This window comes from Odontesthes bonariensis, chromosome 14, assembly GCF_027942865.1.
Source record: "Odontesthes bonariensis isolate fOdoBon6 chromosome 14, fOdoBon6.hap1, whole genome shotgun sequence".
NCBI classification, from domain to species: domain Eukaryota; kingdom Metazoa; phylum Chordata; class Actinopteri; order Atheriniformes; family Atherinopsidae; genus Odontesthes; species Odontesthes bonariensis.
Window position 1 is genome coordinate 25,566,099 of NC_134519.1, and position 21,372 is coordinate 25,587,470.

At 39.4% G+C, this 21,372-nt stretch overlaps 1 protein-coding gene across 7 annotated transcripts in view; it reads left to right on the forward strand.

The window, feature by feature from the left end:
• astn1 (astrotactin 1) overlaps nt 1–21,372 on the forward strand; it is a 357,848-nt gene that overhangs the window by 183,712 nt on the left and 152,764 nt on the right. For all 7 annotated transcript variants that reach the window (XM_075483746.1, XM_075483748.1, XM_075483747.1 and 4 more), the window contains one exon: nt 16,730–16,834. In XM_075483746.1, the coding sequence (XP_075339861.1) occupies nt 16,730–16,834 (105 nt within the window). The remainder of the gene's footprint in view (nt 1–16,729; nt 16,835–21,372) is intronic.

Genomic DNA, 21,372 nt, shown 5'->3' on the forward strand with positions numbered 1-21,372 from the left:
CTCCAGCCCTCACAGGGGTGAAATCATTCATCTTCCTATTCATCTCCAGACTTGGAAGCCATTCATCATGAGGCCAGAGACCTCCATCAATTATTCCGATGGGAGAAAGACTGAGGAAAGAGAGGCTTTTGAAAGGCAAATACATCTCGATTTAATTGGAAAGCAAGTATCCTCAAGACTGTGGAGCAGATTTCCCTAAAGATTGAGCTCAAGAGATAACTGACCAGAAGGGAGATAACAGACAAAAAAAATGAAAGAAACTGAGAGAAAAGAGAGCAATAGAGTAAGAGAGATGTAAACAAAGACCATGAAATCTTTACAGGATGAAAGACAGAGGGTGCAACACAGAAACCTGAAAGAGACCCAGCAAAGGAATGAATGAAAAGCATTTTCCTGTGAAGTCTCCAGGCAGGCAGAGAGCAGAGCCCTGACAAAGAAATCCATTGGTAGAGGTTAAAAGGGCAGCAAAGGGGGCTTAACCTGCTCACATCCTCTTCTAGCAGCCTCATATAAAGACACTGCCTCCACTATCAGCAACTCACACATAACACATATCTGTCTTTGAATGGGTGTCTATGCGTCGTTGTGTTCGGAGAGATGGAGTGCAATGGAGAGCACCACAGGTGAAATTGTCACTTCAGCCCGCTGTCTTGGCTCTGCAGCCGATTTCCCGTCATTTGATGACAACGACACAGATTTGTGCCGATGGTTTGAGAGAAATGGGTCACATGTGAGTTTGGGAGCTCAAAAGAAAGAGACTGGAGTGGAGAGTGCCGCTTAGAATACTTCTGGGAAGAGACATTTACACTTCAGACAAAGTGCTTTTACATAGGGAGTCATATTAGGCAAGATGTCTTTGACTTGGTAAATTCCCATCTCCAGACTGAATTCTACATTGAGTTTTTCAACCGAAGGGGAATTCCCAGAGGTGTATATTAATTAGCACCCCAGAACAAGCATACCTATTGAAGTACTGCTTCTACAACTAAAAACAGCCGAGCACCAAGGCAGACACATTCATGTCAGAGATCTGATCCGATTCCAACAGATGAATTTAGATGTCTGCTGTTTAGATAAACCACACAGCACAGTGTGAAATGCGTCTAAATTCATAATTGTATTCATATTTACCTCACACATGGTTACATTGGAAACTACAGAATGACCCACTCTCTCAAGCACGTTCTTGTCAGGCTGAGATCACAATCTCCTGTCTGTCTGGAACAGAACTTTCTCTCTTGAGAAAGAGACCTCGTGTCTCGATTTCTCAATGATCTTAATTTGGAGAAAAAGCATGACGGAAAGAAACCGTGGTTTGTTCATGGTGATGCTACTGGAAGAGTTGCTGTCATACAACAGAAAGGTCATTCATATCATTAGGCTTTGATACACATACAGTATGTTGAGGTATGGTAAGCAGATCTTCAGGATAAGAAATTTTGCAAAAAAAAAAAAAATCACATACACACAGGATTAAATGTTGATAACAACACCGTGTATTTGATTAAAACCGCAAGGCACAATCCAATTTCTTCTAGTAAGGCTGGTTTTATTGACAACATTAATCTTTTTGTATTCCTGCTGATTACATCACACAAGCTTCCTGCCACCAGCTCTTTTTTCCCCCAGAGATGCACAGTATTTGGTATGTCCGTGTATGCGTGCATCTGTGTGTGCGTGTGTGTGTTTGTGTGTGTGTGTGTGTGTGTGTGTGTGTGCGTGTGTGTGTGTGTGTGTGTGTGTAAGTGAGGAAAAATGAAGGCGAGACTTGCAAAGCCTTCATGCTCTTCTTTCATACACCACCATGAAATGTGAAATCTCACCACCGATAGTTGTAAATCTCATCTCAGCTCGTCTTTCACACTTTATTTCAGGGTTTGAAAATATATATATATATATATATATATATGTGTATGCTGCCAAAAAATAAACTTGAGTTGAAATGTATTAAATCACTGTTGGTTGAACTTCAAACTTTTTCTATTAGAATTTTTACATGACATTTATGCTGAAAGGTTAAGACACAAAGTTAAATGCCAATTGTTCCAAACTGAGCTCCTATCCATTAATAATCCATGGTTATTGGTCCGAATTGTAATTTCAGCTAATGAATATCATCACAATTAGTGCATTTTAATATTTTGAGCTTTGATTAGATTTCAATTGATCACAAACTCCCTTGGAAGTTAGGCCCTTCATTCATCTATTTATTCTTTTCTGGCTGAGTTCCTCCCATCAAGGTCACCCATTGTATTACTGTATTCTCCTCATCTTGTCATTTTCAACCTGGCCTCCCCCTGGGTTCCGCCTGTGGCCTCCGTGCACACTCCCCATGCTACCAGCCTTTAGATATGTCAGCACCAAGATAGCACATAATCTATATTTTATAAGGCCTTGATATAATTGGTGGCAGTGGAGGAAGGTCATGCCTTTAGGGGCCTTCTTCTTTTCCACAACGGTTTCCAAGATGGAATCCTCAAACAACAGCCCACAAGAATGTGGATTGGATACGTTGGTCCAGATTAGGCTGTCAGTACAGATTGTGCTGGACCGCAGCAATCATTCAGCATGCATTCACAACTGCTGTCTTCAATCACTTTTTCTTTTTCTTTTTTTCTTATTCCAGCATCCGCCCATTTGCTCCCTAAAGTCCACAGCAGCTTTAATCAGATTTATTGACTCTATGGATTTTAGGAAATAACATAGCCAAAGCCTTGAGATGTAATAAAATGTTATAATTCAAAACAGAAAGAAAAAATCATTTTAGTTTACTACATAGAAGTTGCATCGAGGGACCCTTTTTAAAAAAATATATATTCTTTTATTCTTTATTTATTTTATTCTTGACACTAAGTCACTTTGAAGACTTTTATTCTATGAAATTTATCAGACATTTTGATCACAAAATCCATTTAAAAAAAAATTGTTTGGACACTTTCAAATAAAAACAGAATTATTGCCATTATTTGGAAATCTATTTGGAAAGCCAATATTTCATTCACAATAGAACATAGAAAACCACATTTTGCTGTTTCATTACACGTCTTAGATTTGATGGCAGCAACAAATAACTTGGGATGGGGGTAACAAAAGGCTGGGAAAATGAACGGTACTAAGACGAAACAGCTGGAACCCCCACCCATTCAGTTTCTGTACTCATTTATCTGATTCAGGGAGGCACATCTGCCATCAGGCAGGAGGCAGGGTGCACCCTGGACAGGTCACCAGTCTCCCGCAGGGCGAACTCAGAGACGAGCGAATCTGCAATCTAACATTTACTTCTCTAATGTTCTTTAACGTTCACAACAGATCAACACGATTGCTTTAAAAAGGGCAGCTTACAGAGGCGTCGACTTTCAGATCCTGTGAAACAGAATCGTGTTTGATTTCAATTTAACTAATTTATTCATTTAGCTTCACAACATGTTTCATCTCAAGACGTTTTAAGGAGAAAGGAATCAAGTTCAATCCACATCCATTTAGTTACAGCCCAAATCAAGCTTAGTGTCATCGTCAGGACAATTCACTGACATGTGCTGTAAAATATGCTTTATTTTCTGTTGCTTCCGCAATTCTACATTCACGTGAAATTCGTGTTCCTCTCTGCAGTTAAAATGAGGGATCCAAATGTTCCGGTTGCAGCAGCAGTACTAATTGAGGGCAGATGGAGAACATTCGCTGAAATACCTTTTTTAACTTGTGCACAAAGTGTCTTTATCACCAGCTCCTCGTCTGAGTTGTTCATCCCTCAGAGGTTGGTGAAGGGCAAATTCAGGCCATCATTTTACCAGCTCTGTCATCACCTTCCTCCCATCCCATCAACTTCCTCCCCCGGGAGACAAAATAAACAGTTAATGCTGACATGGTAGCTTCTGAACTTTTGTCCTCTTTCTTCAGTGTTATCAATCAGCCACACTCACATGTGGAATAGTGTGTAGTTGTGTGAACACACATATACTCTTATTTATTACAGATTTCACACTTGAAGACACATGCAAAATTTCAACAAACTGTTGCACTCGCACCTTGTCTGTGCAGTGCTTTGACCCGGTCATGCTCTTGCACTTTCTCTGCACTTCTCCTGCTTGGAGGATTGCAACCTTGTGACTCTTCCTGTCACTTCACTCTCCGTTCTGGACTAGTTTTAAGCTTTGTCAGTCTCCATGGGTCTCTTCTCCTAAGTGCCTCTCTGTCATCCTCCTCCTCTCCATCTGTCAGACCCATTTATATTATTTCAGTATGTTGACATTCAACCCAGTTCATCATGACTTGATTATGTTGAATGCGTTCAGTTTGGCAAACTTTGATGTGGCGTTGACAGAGAAGGAAGCATATTCATTTCCCTGTGTCTGTTCTGACGATGTGAAGAATTCTGAGCTAATAAAGCTAATTCTTCACAGAATTAGCTTTATGTTATGTTATGTGACAGGTATAGTTAAAGCTTTTTTTATATTGACTTGTAAAAAATCTGAATTGCCTAAATTAATTTTTACATATGTGATTTACTGTGTGTGATTTGTGTGATTATGTGTGTGATATATGTGATTTACTACTGCAGTAGGTGGTGGATCACATGTATTTTAGCTTAGTTTTTAAAAAATCCCTTTCTGATTTAAATCCTCATAGGAGCTTTGAAATGAATGAGTATCTAAACTAAAAAGATGTGTGTGTGTATGTGTGTATATATATATATATATATATATATATATATATATATATATATATATATATGTATGTATGTATGTATATATGTATGTATGTGTATATATATATATATATATATATATATATATATATATATTTGCAAGCAAACTGAGAATCAAGTATGGCATTCCATTCATAGTTTGCCCTTGTTCTGTTGTTTATGTTGGTGGTGCTTCTTGCCTGCTGCCTCCTATGCTTGGATAGTACAGTACCGCACTGTGTAACAGGAAAAAAATCCAAGAGAAGATAAAAGATGAGATGCACACTGGTGAAGCTGTAGACGCCCAAGCTTCAGGTGTGTGACAAAAAGCAGCATTGAGTTTGGAAAGCTCCACCGATTTAATTGTCTTATGAACTGCAGGTATGTTTCTGGTGTCTGAACCAGAGATGAGAAACTACTTCAATCCTGGTTTCTAAAAGGGCTCTTACTGTCCTTTGGCCTGAAGCAAAACTGAATGAATTAGGTGTTAATCAAGTCCTGTTGCTTTTCAATGCCTTTTTGACTTATTGTTCCATTAATATTTCAGTAGGTTCCAATTCTAAATGTTGATTTCAATTTTCCGTGTTCATTCTAAATGCACATGATGCCCTTTATGATATTTGCCCTTTACAACTTAATTGCATTTTCTCTTGGCAGCTTAGAATTTATTCGTTCATCCGCGATCTTTTGCAGAACTTCTATTAGAAAAAGCTCCCAGTGCGACTACAGGAGCTCTTCTGTTTTCAGCCCAGTCAAACACAACATTTAAAGCCCAGATTAAATTAAATTTTGAATGCAGACCTTCAACAGTAATCACATTTAGAAAGGGTTTTAATTTATTCCTCTACACTGATTAATTGCATGGAATTGCTCCAGCCACTTCCCGTGTTAAACGTCAGTTAATTAGCTGACAACATTGGATGGGATAATTAATACAGCTGGGGGTCACGGCATGTTACCAGAGGGAGAAGCTCCGGCTGGTGGTCCTGGTGAAAGAGAACTACCTGCCTGGTAGCCACCTGCAGTCAGTGTGAGCAGGAGGCATGTTTCAGATCAAATGAGTCCTCAAGGTTGGAGTCTGTTCCTCCTCAGGCTTAGCTTTTAATATTTGAAAAAGAATTAGACCGTGGCGACCACTCGTGTGCTTCAGCGGGACAGTGTTGGGCGGATAAATGACGATCCCTGTGATCTACTGCAGAGCATACCTCTCTGTCAAAGGGTGTGGAGTTTGAGTTGTTTGTCTTTTGAAGTAGCTGAAGGGCATTCAGAGCCCATCACTTACTGTAGTTTGGCCTTTATTCTCCATCATATCTACTACTACTACTACTACTACAGCCCCCTCTGCACACACACATCCTGCAGTCTTAAAACTAAAGCTACGGTTCTCAGCCTAAAGCACGTGTGTGTCTTTTTTCATATTCTTTCTTTAAATGCCTAAGGCTTTATATTTTGGTGGATGAATTTTCTTCAATTCTCACAGGGAGCCACGCTGGCATCTGACCACTGAATGCAAGCTTCGATAAAATAAAAAAAAAAGATGATCACAGCTTTCTGAAATGGATTGGGTGAAATCAGGGCACCAGGCAAACTTGAGAAATTGACCTAAAAATAGATCAGAGAGGAAATGCTCATTTCTCATTTTTAGGTGATTCGATAGTGACTCTTTCAGCAAGTTGTCATATTTTGGCCACTTTTCTTCCCAATAGAGGTTTCCTTTCAATCATTGCTGTGCTTTGGATGGGCTAAAATCCTGAAATGCTTCACAGGTTGCGATCGTGTTGTGAAGTTTGGGTTTGTGTGGACAATAAACGTTTGTTTACATCTATCATGCCTGTAAAAAGTTATACAGGCTTAGAAAAAAGCCATAGATGAAAAGGGACTCTGGTGTCCTGTTTAACACATGACTTTTATTTATAGAAAGGGGGGGACCTCTGTAGGCAGGTCTCCCCCTTTAAATCCAGCAGAACATGGCTTCTGAGGCAGCAGAGTGGCAGTGATTCATAATTCAGCCCAGAGTCCCTCTCTCCCCAAGTCCCTCATAATTAAAGTCGAAGCATATGGCATTGTGACCACGCAAGCACAGAGGTATCTGCTTAGCCTCTTTGGCACCTTGTTTTGAATCATTGGCAATGGCGGTGCCTTTAGCCATCCTTCAGTGCAGCCCAAATGAAAAACGTGTCACCTTGAGATGTCACAAGCCACATCTGCCAGCCTCATTACCATGTCTTTTAGACTTATCGATAATGTGTTTGGCAGTATGGTTTGTTAGAAGTTAGATTCCTTTGCAGGAAAACAGGCCTGTTTGATTTCTTTAATGTGACTTCAAAGTTGGGTTTCCGAATGTTGCTTTTTGCCCGACTTGCAGAACATGTTTTTAAAGATTCACGTCAGTTTTGAGTTCAATAGTCATACTGGGAGCACTGGACCTCAGCTTAAAATGTCTATGGTTTAGAATAAAGGCTGTATGATTGTTGGATGCCTCTGCATTCTGGGTGCAATCTTTGGGGGTTGGGGGGTGGGATTCAGGACACAGAAGAAAATAAGGAATAATATAGCATGTTTATTAGCTGTTGAAAATGTCTACCTGAACTGAGCCATGATCTTTTCCCAGACCTTACTGAGTAGTTCAGGTGAATGTGACGCCAGAGATGTGGACACACACCAACAAAAAAGAAATGGGTCAAAAAATACATCCATCGCTTTCAGAGCCTTTACTGTGGAACTAATCTGCTTTGCATTGTGGTTCAGTGTAGGTATTACACATTTTGATGTGGCACAATGGCTTTTCTTCGATCCAGATTTCTTGTAAGCGAGGTCCTCACGATAACCTGAAAATACTACAAATGCTAATTAAAATGACTCAGTTCCATGTACATGACAGATTTGCAGGAAAACATTTTCAAGAAAGAGAAGCCTGAAACTGAGATCCCACAGCCGAGAGGAATAAAAAAGAATGAAAAAACATGGCCGAAATCCCTTTTTTTTTTTCTCCGCCCGCAGTAGGTCACAGTGAACACTAAACAGTCGTGTTTGGATTCAGTTAAGCATTCTGTAAAGTCAACCTGCCTGACAGAAGAAGTGGTCAGGCCGGGTATTATGAAAAATTGTAATATTCCTTGATAACATTTCATGAAAAGAGTTTAGCCTGCACCTAAACCAATGATTTCTGCTCACCTTACCTGCGGCGTCTTTCTTTTCTTTGTCTTTTAAATCAGAATCGTTTGGGGAGAGAAATCCGCTTTCTCGTGTATTACATTTAGCAATTAGTTTCCTCTTAGATTAGAGAATGATTTTGGTGGATAAGTTCTGTTGCTCGTGAGTCATTTTTTCTCCTCCTATCTCTTCACTCTCTTTTTGCCTTATTTCCTTCTAAATCATTAATTCCCAGACCTATCCGAGAGTGAAATGGAGCACAGGCCGGGCTTGTTAATGGGGTTCCATGAGCCATAAGATTACTTTCTTACCTGAGCTCATTCTTATGAATCTTCTTTAGAGAAGCGACTGAAATAACAAACCACTTCCCGGCAAACTTACCGGACGGAGGACTGTTCAGACAGGTTTCCGTCGTCTCTGTACTTTCAACGCCAAGAATCAGCAAGCTCCGAATTTGTCTGCGCTGCTTCCCGAAGGGACACAGTCACAAATGTCAACAATTGAACTCAATTTACGCTCCAAGTAGTTTGAGCAGAAACAAATAGGCTGGGATTTTTTTTTTTTCTCTATATTATACCTCAGCGAAAATCCCTTTTTGTAATCGATTGACAAACAGCTTCTCTTTCTATATCTTTTGGGATTTGTCGAAGCTCATTACCCGAGCGTCTCGTGAAGTCTGACTTATGTGCGGCTTCGATAAAATCCAGCTGTCTTTGTCTATTTTGTTGTTCGAGTCACCGGCCTGAGCTGAGACCGAACAGTAAGCAATCATCTAACGTGTAGCGGCAGTAAAATAATATTATCCATCTATAAAATAATCCATCTACTGAAAATGTGACGGCCTTTCATGTTAAATCAACAGTTGGTCAGGTAAAGTCTATTCAGCAAAACTGTAAGGACAGAAACTTTTTCCTTTTCATTTTCATGGCCGTGATATCTTAGGGACTTGTTGCTGATGTAAGATGTTTTCTTTTCAGCCCCCGCTCAAAGATCTATGATTAAATGTCAAGCTCAAATAGTATACCCTGACGACAGACCGTGACCACAAGAGCTATCTGTTTGTCTTTCATATGTCCAGACTGTGGCAAAAAAAGAAAAAAGACCTTTCACATGAAATAACTCCATTCTCTCGGGCTGATCAAATGAGTTCAGCATTTACCTGTTAAAAGTCCTACTCTAGCATTTGGTAGGGCACATTTTTCAGTGACAATAATATATAATAGATGAGGATTTGTGGAAGTAAGGCTGTCTGAGCCATCTGCACGAAGCACGTAAAGAAGTCCACTAAGATTTTTCTTTGTTTTATTCTTTCCGTTTGCACAAAAAGGAAAAAAGCTGACATGTAAACAAAGATGGATCACCCAGCAAAAAACTACAGTCGTCGGAACTGAACTCCTCTTTGTGCATTCACTACCCAACAGACTGTATGCAGTCTCTCAAAGAGCTGAAATATTGATTAGGTTTAGTTTTGATTTATGTTTCTGCTTTATGCACCCAGAGCCTAACGCTGCCCCATATATGAGTTTAAGATATACACCCAGTAGGAATAGACCTTTTGCTTTATTGTGGAAGCCTCCAGTGTACTTGTTGCCATCAGTTATTTTTTTGCCAATTAGTAAATCTCTATTGGAAATAGATAATTATTGATTTCCTCTGGTGTGGCAACCACTCCCCGTCCAAAAACACCAATGAAAAATGAATGGTAATCAATCAGCCACAATTTAAATCTGTAACAATAAGTCTTTCCTCTCTTTTTCACACTTTGACAACTAACTGTCGGCAGGATCATCGCATGAAAAAGGATAATATGGGTTCCGTAGTTGGATATAACCTCTGACTGTGTTGACTTTACTGAAACTGTGCTATATCCAGTATTTTTCAGCCTGGACTAGGTTGCATTGTTTGATATTATTTTATATATTTTTTTAGGCTCTTGTCAGCTGCGTGGTAACAGCAGAAGACGCAAAGAGCACTTCCAACATGCTCCTGTCTACCTACTGCTAATAAGAGCTTCTCGGGCATTGAAAGAACTTCACAAGACTTATTTTTGTTAAAGCATAACTTGACAATAATGAGGGCTCTGATGTCTTTTCTTCTCTGGTCCACCTTGAAGTCTTGATGAAGACTTGGCAACTAGTGTATTGTTTTGTTTTGTTTTTTCGTTGCCACTTTCCACATGAGCCACTTTTGCTGTCCTAATTGGTTCTATTTCTGTTCTGAGATCTTTGGCGTGAAACTACAGCTCTGTTTCAAAGCTCTCCTTAAAGTCACTGTGCGTTGTTCTTCTACTTTTTTTTCCTCAGGTCTCATTTCTTTTATCTTACATTGTGAGTGCAAAATCTCTGACTCTTTATTTCCATATAGTTTAAATTATTTGAAGAGAACGGTACTGCTTTGTAATTGATGTCCTTCTGATGTCTAGCATACGGTGAGTTTCTGATGAGTTTCAAGTTCAATACTGCATTCAATTGCATAATCAGCTTTTTTACATATGTAGCTCATTCTTTATTTATTAAGTTAAAAAGCTAAAGAAAGTCTCGCAAAACTGTTTTTTTTTCTCTCCCCCCAACAAATCTAAAACCAACATTGCAAGTTTCTTCTAATTTAGATCTGAAATTCCGAGATATGTCAGTGAGCAACCCTGTTTTCTAGTGTGGTACATTAATTTCTCACAAATGTTCTATATACAACACAAATAGCAGATAAACACTGCATTTTATAAAAGATTTTTTAAAATGAATCATCAGGCACTCGGGGAAAGATTTCTTCAGAATCTCTTTTCTCTTTTTGGCAGAATGGGGGCTGGTGCTGGTTCAGGAGGCGACATGTCACACTTGGCTTTTTATGGGAGGGAGAGGGGGGGGTCAGACTTCCCATATTCTGTTTCTGCAGGAAACACAGATATGTGTAAGCAAATAGCACTCCATTAGCTGCCTTATGGGAACTTCAAACCTGAAAACTCACTGGCGGCATATTGCTGCAGTGTATTGATGACTCATGTCAAGTGCCTCCACTCTCATCCGTAGGCAGCGTCGTGATGATGCAGCCCACATCTGACCACACAGATCGTGAGCTATGCTGAAGTGCCTAATCATAGTTTTTAAGTTGAAATGTAAATCTTTTGATCAGGGATATTATGCCTTGAAAGCAGCAGAAAACCTACATAGTTGGTGCACTACCATATGTCAGTTGTTTTATGACTACATACGCTCTTAGATAACTGTGTTATTCCGACAACTTATGCCCTACTATTAAAGGGACAATGCCAGTAGCCTGTCAGTTTATGTCAGCAGGTCACATAGTATTACAATATAGTGGGATTTAAAATGAGATATAGCACATAATTTCGTTTACACTACAAAAGTGATTTGTGTCATACAATAAGATGTTAAGACAGATGTTCAGCCACACTGAGTTAAAAACTCTTTGTGAATACACACTACTTAGACCTGGTGACTTATCTGATGAGCGTTTAACGACATGATTGTGGGTCGAATTGCACCGGTTATTTCTCAACCTCGTACATTAATCTCTCTCCATCTAGTTCACAAACTAGTTTTATTCATGACAGTGCTGGTATACAGGCAGAGTTACTATGGGACGACAGCCAGGACGTACTTGCATGGAGCGGGTATCAATATGTCTTGAGCGTCTGTTTTGACACACGTTGTCTGGCGCCGTTGGGTTCTGGCCTTGAGTTTAGCATTAGATGCTGCCCTGACAACAGTCAAAACACAGGATTACATAAAGCTGATATTTTAGTTTGAATAAATAGACACTTTGTATTTGCACAGGAGGACTAAAAAGATCTAATCTACAGAATTCAGACTGGCCTTTATTTTCAGTTATTCATTTACAGACACCAGCCTTTTACACAATTCAGTTGTTTGTGTGATAGAGTTCTTATTATCAGCCTATTAATGCCTTTAAATTGTGAAAATAGTGAACAATAGAGTAATTAACAGAACTGCAAAACTGACACTCCCAAAGAGTTTCCTGTTCAACTGAGATCATTTTTGTTGTATCACGTTCTGTAAGGAGGACATTTGGCCCCTACATTAGTAGACACTATGGAGGAAACATTAGGGAGGCCATTAAATATAATGAGGTGAACAATTATATTACCATGATATATGGTAAGAGCACTGAAATAAATCAAATCATTAACTATGGAGGTCACTTCAGGAAAAAATTCCATTGAAATACTGGAGTTTTGCATGAATTGCAACACATCGACAGATAGATGTTTGTGCAGTATCATTGCGGCCAATCAGTCAATTTCAATTTAGCAGTTTCTTGAAGCTCTTAATTAAGTAATTTAACAAAGAATATGAAAAACTAAACACCAGGAGCTGCAACTGCAGCAGCATTTCCATCTGCGGTTCTCCTCACAGAATGGGAAATACGAATACTAAGTTCTCACGTAAGTACTCTTTGGAGAACTGTTTTTTTCAGTTGTGAATACATTCAACTTACTTCCTCTTCAGATCCCCCCTCCACCCTCTCCGACCTTCAGTGTAGTTCCTTTTATCTTCTTTGCAGTGCGGTTTTGACGAGACATTTTCACGCCTTTTATTCTTACAAAGAGAACGGGCTGTCGTACACAGAGCAGCCCTGACCAAGCCCTGCTTCTCTGAGAGGCCCTGGCACCAGCTGCATGGGGAGAGAATGTGAACTTGGGATGTTTGCAAAGTGAAGTTCAGTCAAATTAATCATTCTGTCAGACAATGAGAGCAGAGCACCCCAGGGCTAAAAGGGAGACAAGGCCTTTCAGCAAGAAGAAGAATACACTGCGCTACTGTACTGTATATGTTTTGGGCTTGTTCTTCATTTTCACTAAAGGAGGCGGGAGATGGGGATGTAGTGGTGTGCTCTCACTTTCTCGATGCCGGGGAATATATCTGTCGTTCCGGGGAGCCATTTCCCATAAGAGGGGATAAATGGATGTAGCTGAAGGTGAGGACAATGCAGGAACATCACATTTAGAGGCTTATTCATCAAGTTCATAGGTGGTGTCAGGCCTCTGCCAAATGTTGCATTTTCACAGCAGCCTTGTAAAGAAACTATTACTGGCCTTGCACGCATCCTCAACACTTATACTTCCGATCTAATTTGTGTCTTAAAGTCTACGCTCTAAACAGACAGCCGCTGCTGCCTTTGTTCCTCTGATTCAGTGTTATTTATAACCGAATGTTCTCACTTCCTTTTATTTAGACCAGGAATCTAAACCTCGTCTTAAGTGTTCAAGCTAATTTTAAGCTCTTTCTAAGATCAAGACCAATAATTGTCCTTGATTTATCAGCTTGTCCAATTGAATAAATTGTTTCACTAATTGCCACTTTGAAGTTCCTTGTCCAAATCTGCCATGTTTCCTTTAATCCCTTCAGGCTTTCACCTTGCCACTTAAATCTTGTACATAGTCTGTTTTCCACATTCTAAAGGCAATAATATTTTGCCATCTTTGATCACGCATAATCATGTATCCATATGTCATCCTTATTTATCTTGTACATTATTGTACAGCAGAGTTATCTAAAAATCCAGAATGATGTTTTCCCTAAAAAAGTTCCCTTGTCAGCCTAAATAATTATCTGGACACAAATGTTCTGAAAAGTACAGGAAAATCGTGCTGTTTTATACGACATCAAATAATAAAATCAATAGAAAAAAACATGCTTCTACTTAAAATACTAGTTTTGTATTTCTCAGGTAATTTGTTGGACTTCATTTCTTGTGTTCCTCAAATCTCAATTTCAAAATGCTCCCCACAACTTCTTTGTTTGTGTTGGATACAAATACCTCTTCATTTCTGTGACATGAACACAGACCGCCGCCGATCGCTGGAGACGTCAGACGTCTTTTTTTTCTATATTCATCATCCGCTGTTTCCCTCTCACCTTTTCATACGATGGATGCACTTTTGTAGCTAGCTCCTTTTTGTTGTTCCTCATGTCTCAATTTATCTCTTTCAGACAAACCCAGTAAAATCTCTCAAACGTGGAGTTTTGCTTTTAATCTTTTCTTCGCCTTCATCTCTTTTCCACCTTCCTCTCTCTCATGTCTGTGGCTGCAGATACATGTCTCTGTCACCATCGTTATCCACACACTTTCTGGATGTGCTTGTGAACACGGTGGGGGCAGTCACAGTGATATATGGCTGTAATCCCACTGCTGCTATATGACACGGCTGTCAGTTGCCATGGGAGACTACATGATTTATATTCTACAGCCTTGCTTGAGGTTTGATATAAGTGATGTTAAAGGCTTGATCCTGCACTCTTATGCAAAAATGAGGGGGTCCTGCCACTGATTTGACACAGTCTTTGTTCACCTGGAAAGATGTTGTTGTACTTTTTTTTTTCTCTTGTGTCAACACCTATTCTCAAAGTAGAACACACTGAGATTATGCATGCACAGCACATAATGTCACTAAGAATCTGCATTCCATCACTACTTTCTGTACCGATGATTCATCTGTTAAAAAAAAGGAAGCTGATTGGTGCTTTAACAACTTCTAGAAACAGCTGGGTCTCCCCCGCTACTCAGAGTGATGAATGTCACCTCCTCTTTGTGCCTTCCATATAATCTTGCGCTTTATTCTCCACTGACTTTGATTTTACTGAACAAAGTGCAAGGTTATTGGTCGGAGCAGCATAAAGCCAGCATAAACTTTGATAGACCGAGCGGTGCATCAAGATGAAAAATATTCTAACATGGGCAACTATTTCAGGCAGAAGAGATGGGCATTATTGATTTCAGCAGGGAAAGGATCGCTAAATGAGACAAAATCAATATAAATAATATATTGGGCTGTAAAGGAACACTGCATAAAAGCAGCATGGGAAATATGATAGTGCTATTGTATATGGCTGCAGTGATGTATTTAAGTGGTGTGCTGTTCCATCTTACAAAACACATAGCCTGTATTTTAAAAAAAAAATACAGTGAATCCATCACCAAAGAGAGCAGCAAGTTAAAAAACCAAAATATCTGAATGAGGATCGCTACGAGATGCCTTTCCCATGTCATATTGTTAGAAAATAGAAAATAAATGGGCTAATCATGTTATATTTACATGAACAAAAACAGGTCTATTCTGAAAGTGAATTTTGTGGAAAACGTAACTTAGGATTTAATGTTTATTTCAAACATTTTGTTTCAAATGTGTTCAAATTAAGTTTATTATTGAAGTTTTGATGAATGCTTAAATCACACCACAGGCCTTTGTAACCCCGATCTCCTGGTTCACAAGTCCAGCGTTTTCTCAGCGTTAGAAATCCAGGGAGGAACGAGAAAAAAATGCATTAGAGATCGTGATAAAGTGATGAAACATTTGTCCCCAAAACATGTAAACTGTCATCCACGCTTACAGTTTTCATTTCAAAAGTTTGTATAAAACTGAATGTAGTACGAGCCTGTCCGTATGCAGCCATATATATGTCTATCTGGGATTTCATCACCTTGATGGTGTTGACAAATCCCTCTTTGAAGGACAACCAGACATCTGCCCTTTTATACGCTTTCAGTTTGCTAGACTTTAGAATACCTGATTTCTGGACAAATGCTAATGGCAGTGGTCTGCGCATTGTTTGAATGGAATTTAAAGAAGACCAACAGCCTTTAATTTAAGATGATGTGCATGGACGATATCTTAATACTACGAGTTACAGCAGCAGCCCATCAATGGAAGTAATCTCTGCATGGCTAGACAGAAAATTGACAAAGGTGCATACCTTCTATAACTCAAATTGTCTGAAAATTGTCTGGCCTTTGACTAAGAGTGGTACTTCTACGTGGCTGCACTTGTAAGTCTGTTTTTTCCACACTATATTTTTCTCAGACTGTCTGATAAGTTAAAATGGAGTTCATGGTTTGTTACTGGAATACTTCGGCCTCTGGTCTGTTTAACAGCTTGATTAGGCACAAATAGTTTCCACTCCATTTATTTTATTAAATTGCACCTAATGATGAAAACCATTGATAGAAATTATCTACAGCTGATGGAATCTTCTGATGACAATAGGTCATCTTGGTTAAAGTGTCGGGCTAGAAATGAGAGGGACTAGGTTTTTTTAAATGATCTATCCGTTCAGTATCAATAGATCATTAAGCGTGAATAGTGTTTTTGTTTCGTGTGAGTTTAGGATGTGACAGTTTAATCCCAACTGATTGTGCATAAATCTTATGTCATTTATCATCAGTCATTTATGTCGTATACATCTTCATGACGTTTAAAACAATGGGGCTAAAAACCCGTCAAATCTTCCTAAATTTGTCCTTAGTTTACAGCATCCTAAACTTACGCAAAACAAACTAAAATTCCTAAAGGTTGACACTAACATGGAAAGTTGGGTGCATGTGTTATTTGTGATTGATAGGCATATAGTCACATCATTTGAATGCATTGTACATCCTAGCGAGATGTTGGCCTCCACTTTCATCTGACACCACAGTTGTGCAGCCTGCTCTCGGTTCTCCTTTTTCACCATTTGTGAGTAGATTTTACATTAGTGTTGCCATCTCCTGCGTTTATATTTTCTGGTGGAGGACGAGCCGCAGATCGGTGCTCCTCTTTGATCTAACACCAGAGACTCTGTGTGCTCCCCTCTCCTGTCATTTAATATAGAATTAATGTTTATTAGATTTTCTTCCTGATTCTTCAGGTAAAGTAAACAAGAATAAAATGTGGCACCACCCTTTGATCTGACTCTAAAGTCTGCAATCTCTCTCCCACTACCGAGGAGTGAATAATACATCAGTGCTTAAGTTTTTTTCTTTATGGATTTACACGTGTGGTGGCACACTACCCTGAACCATGCTCCAGGATAGCTCCAGGAGGGGACTTTAACCATGTAAATTGGTTTGTCTTTTCTTCTCTGTGTTATTCCGCAGGTATGGTGAACTATAGTGAGGTCTCTGGCTATCCCCTCGTTCAACACTGGAGTCTTCGCTCTGTGCTGTACCATGTCAAGCTCAACCAGTGGGTGCTGTCTCAAGGTAAAATCACTCTGCATTTTTTGATGAAATGTATAAAGCATGATGTTGCTGTTTATCCCGAAGGAAACTCCGCCCGGTGCTGTAGGGAGTACCATGAGGTATCAATTATTTATTACATTGCAGGTAATATGACATATCAAGGTTAGCCACTCACCATAACAGCTTGGATACTTCAGTTGTCATTTTTGATCAGCTCTGTGATTAGTTGGCTGAATGTCATCTTTTTTTAACAAACTTGGCAAGCACTCCAGTACATGTAGGCTTCAGGGTGTGTTCACCCAGGGCAGGCTTAATCGAACTAAAACAAAATCTGCTGTTTCTGCTCAGTTAGTGCAGATCATTTGAAGAAGTATGACTGCTTCCTTCCAAACATTGGTGCACACCAAACAAGAATATTTGAAAAGGAGGGTCTCGGTCCGCTTCTGGTGCAGTTTGATTGAAACATAAACGCAGCATGGACCAAAGACCTGCTCGCGTATAGTTAGAAGCTTACACTGGCTCTTTAAGCTTAGGAGCTATATTGCTCATTACCTTTTCCTGCGAGTGTCAGAACTACAGTTACATTTCTGCAACTGAACTTTCTGGTGTTGTTTTGACTCTTTTACACAGAACACTCCAAAGGTCTTTGGGGACTTCTCCACTGGTTTAATAAAAAAAAATTAAAAATTAAAAAAAAACACCATATTGAGTGTAATATACTCGAATAAGAGGTTTCACCAGATGAAAGTATGTAGGTTCCATCAACAAAACATTAGTCACAAAAGGACTCCATTCAGGGGGTGACCTTATCAGTGTGTCCTCGGTCAGACATCTGTTTGTTTGATATAAAAATGTCAGTTTGAACCAAGATGTCAAAGCAGTCGCACCAGAAGGCTGAAGAAAAAGTGTGAACACACCCATAAACGTTCCTTAACGCCCTCTCCAACAACCCGGCACTTAAACTAGATATGTAAGCAAATGAAGCTGTATGTGAAGATTATCTTGCTTACATACTTGTTGAAACTGTCAATTATAGACTGACTGTGATGTTGCCATTCAGGCACAGTGCTTGAAGAGAACTCTGCTATGGGTGTGGGTCAAGCTCTTTTTAATTAGAAATTAGTCTGACTATAGAAGTTGTAAACCCAAACCGACTCATGAACCAAACACGATGGAGATGGAACTGCAAGTTTTTTAGTTACAGCCTCAGCTCTGGTTAGCTGTGTAATAACTCATACATTTTAATATCCAGCAGTGTCCAGGGACAGAAAACAAATGTGTCCAAGCAACATGGAAATTAAACTGCATAAACATGTTTTCCTCTCACAAAGGCTGCTGAGGAAAGCAAAGGTTTTTCACATGAAGGTGACTTTTTTATGACTCACAGAAACCCACGGCTCTGTAACGGGGTGCTTAATTCTACAGAAAAGTTAATGCCTCATAGGGAAAGCAAATGAAAACATACAACAGACTGCAGCTAAGGGAATAGGTGCTTTCAACTTCTTCATTCACTGTATAATGGAGGAGAGCTGTGGAAGTGTAACTAGTGATGAATAAAGTGGGATGCAGCTTGTCAAAAAACACCTTTTATGTTATAAAAAGTGGAATAAATTCGGTGCCATCATCGACATTGAAATCTAGTTTCCACAACACTTAACACGTCTCTTGAAATTGCTCAAGTTAATTTTCTTTGTTCGTTTTCTTCATCCACTTCTCAGCTTTCATACACAAACCTTCAGCTGTAAACAGAAACGTGTTTGGAGAATCCATGTGTCTCTGAGCAAGAATTTCTTTCCTTCCATCAGTGTAATTGAACAACTTAGGCTGTTTGATACGTGTTCTGTGACAAGACTTTCTTTAAAAGAGGGATCAGTGGTCTACCAGCTGAAATGTAAGTTTTTGAGGACAGGCTATTTACTGTGTGCTATCTTCTGTGGTAATAACTTGCTCCGAGAGTTATTAAGTCCTGCAGATCTCAAAAGAAACAAACCCCGTGGAGGAGAGGGGCAAAGTGGAGTCAAGTCAGCCATTCCACATCCTGAAAAGATACGCATAAATAGAGACGTAAATAATAGAAAGAAAAAAAGAGTTGGAGTGTCTGTGTGTTATTTTGACAAAGTATGTCAGCTTGTGAAAAAAGGACATAACGTGTCCTTTAGAATCCAGTTCAGGTTCAGAACAATTATACTGTATTTTGCACTCTTAATAATATCACATATAGCACAAAAAGTGATATTGTATCATGTGGAAGCACAGCTTACAGGACTTTATCATGTTCACATGCACACTTTACTTCCAGGTTTCCTTTTTTCTAAAACAAAAGATGTGTATTCCCTTGTAATTCTTTACTGCTGGTTTATTATTTAAAGTCTTCGCATTTTGTCGCATCACTGAAAAATGCTTTATTATTTATTCATTCTCACCTGAATGTTTGAAACAATAGCCAATTGCGTCAGCTGCAGATGCTGATTGACAGAACTCAGACCGGCTTAAATGTATCGCACTGATTGGACGGGCAGAGATTCAGAGCTAATTTTGTTCTAACCAAACCAAACAAGTACACAATTGCCAAGTAAACGAGTCAGGAATAAACTTTAACCATATATGAAACCATGCGACTCAAAGTTCCATTCAAAGTCTCTCAAGTGTCTCCTCGTCTCTTCTGAAGAACATTATGTTATATAATGGTCCTGTGAAGTTTCCAGCTGTGGACCATCTTACCATTATTCCTAACATGTGCGACTTACAGAAACTGGCAGACATGTCCTGCTGATGATGGAGCAACAGATGTCGGCCTGACGTCTTGCTACATGAGAACGTTAGCGGGGGAGAGAAAGAGTCGGCCCTGCTCTGATTTTGATCAGCAGTTGCAGCATCTCATCTCTTGATCCCAACTGTCTCTGATGAAAGTTTGTCAAATAAATCCAGCTCTGCGTCGGCGAGTTTCAGCTCAGCTCTTCACAAATCAAGTTTCATGCTTCCCAATTTTTCTTTAGCAATGTAAGCAGGTAGCCTAAGTTCTGTAAATGTTTGCATTCAGGGAAGATGATTTTTCATGTTGAAGGCTGAAAATAGTCATAATGAATGATTGGCTAGTTTGCAACTGATTTGTTGTAGCAGGCCTACTTAGAGCTTCCCAGTGTTAGGGATGGGATTGACTTAAATTAGCATTTCTGACAGAAAATCAATAAAACTTTTCACCTGTCTAACAACATAAATCTCTACAATATATTTCTCAATCTTTTACCATGTTTAAGTGAGCTTTTTACGAATATGTATCAAGTGTTTCCTATGCAAACCTCTACATTGTTTTTACTTAGACTAGACCTAAAGATGAGTGACATCCCCTAAGCCGTGATGTGCAGGGATTACCGTACTCAGCTAAAAAAGGTAGCTATGTCTGATTCTGACACCAGTAATCTCACTGGCGTACAGCAAAAAAGTTGTTTTCTTCACATGAATATCCCATTGTAAAATACAAATGTTCCCAAACAGAATTTCTGTTAGATCATATAGGACCAAAGTGGATAAATCCATTAAAGTGGATTCCACATGCAAAACCAGTGATGGATATTGATACAGAAATGGGTGGAGAGACTGATTGATGGGTAGCTAGGAGGGAGGTCAGCATACTGTTCAGAAATAGGCATTTCATCTTATTTCCCTTGTCTTCTTTTTCTCTTTTTTTGATTTTGTGTCATAAATCACAAAGCTTTGCATTCATAGTAAGACCAAAGCCTCCTGTCAGCGCACGCTTTGGAAACCTCACAGAGTAAGACAACTGGATAGGTTTTTAGTCAAGCAATACATCCACTGGAGGATCTTATTGCTGCTGGCACATCAAGGCACACTTAATGTTTTCTGTCGGCTTTCTCACCTTAAAGGTATTCTGTGAAGAAAAGTGGAAAGAAAAAATCCTTTTTTTTTTCTCACATTCTCACTATTTTACCAAGTTTGCCAAAAGGGGGAGTAAAAGCTGTTGTGTAAGTACTGCATTCAGTCATTCTTCCTGCTATGAATATCATTTAATAATTTGCATGCATTATTCAGAAATCCGTCATAAATAGCTTCTTTTCTGATAAGAGTCAGACACCCTTCTGTAAACACAGCCATGGCACCTCTAATGCATTTCCAATGGTGCCTCTATGTGCTCAAAGTGTCTGCCACGTCTGCTAAGGATACATTTTCTATTTTCTCTTCCTTAAGAAGCAACTCAACAGCCACCGTCTTTTTTACTCCCATTTCCCACTTGAGCTCATCATATTTCAGCAGCCACTGGTGGAGTGGGGGTGAGGGGTGACGCTACAGATTCTTACGTCTGATAGCAAAGCCCCCCATCGCTCATCATCAATGCGCACTCTGTCTCCCACTTCAGTGAACTCCTTATTTAATTTTGTGGAAGTAAGAGTGAGCGAAGCATGAATGCTGAGATATTAATACTACTTCTCCTAAAAATCATGATGATAAACTGCTGTTGCAGTTTGGCTTTCTAGTATTTACCAGATGAGAATCCCACTGAGCATGTGGACATTTTGTTTTACCCTGATGGATGTATCATA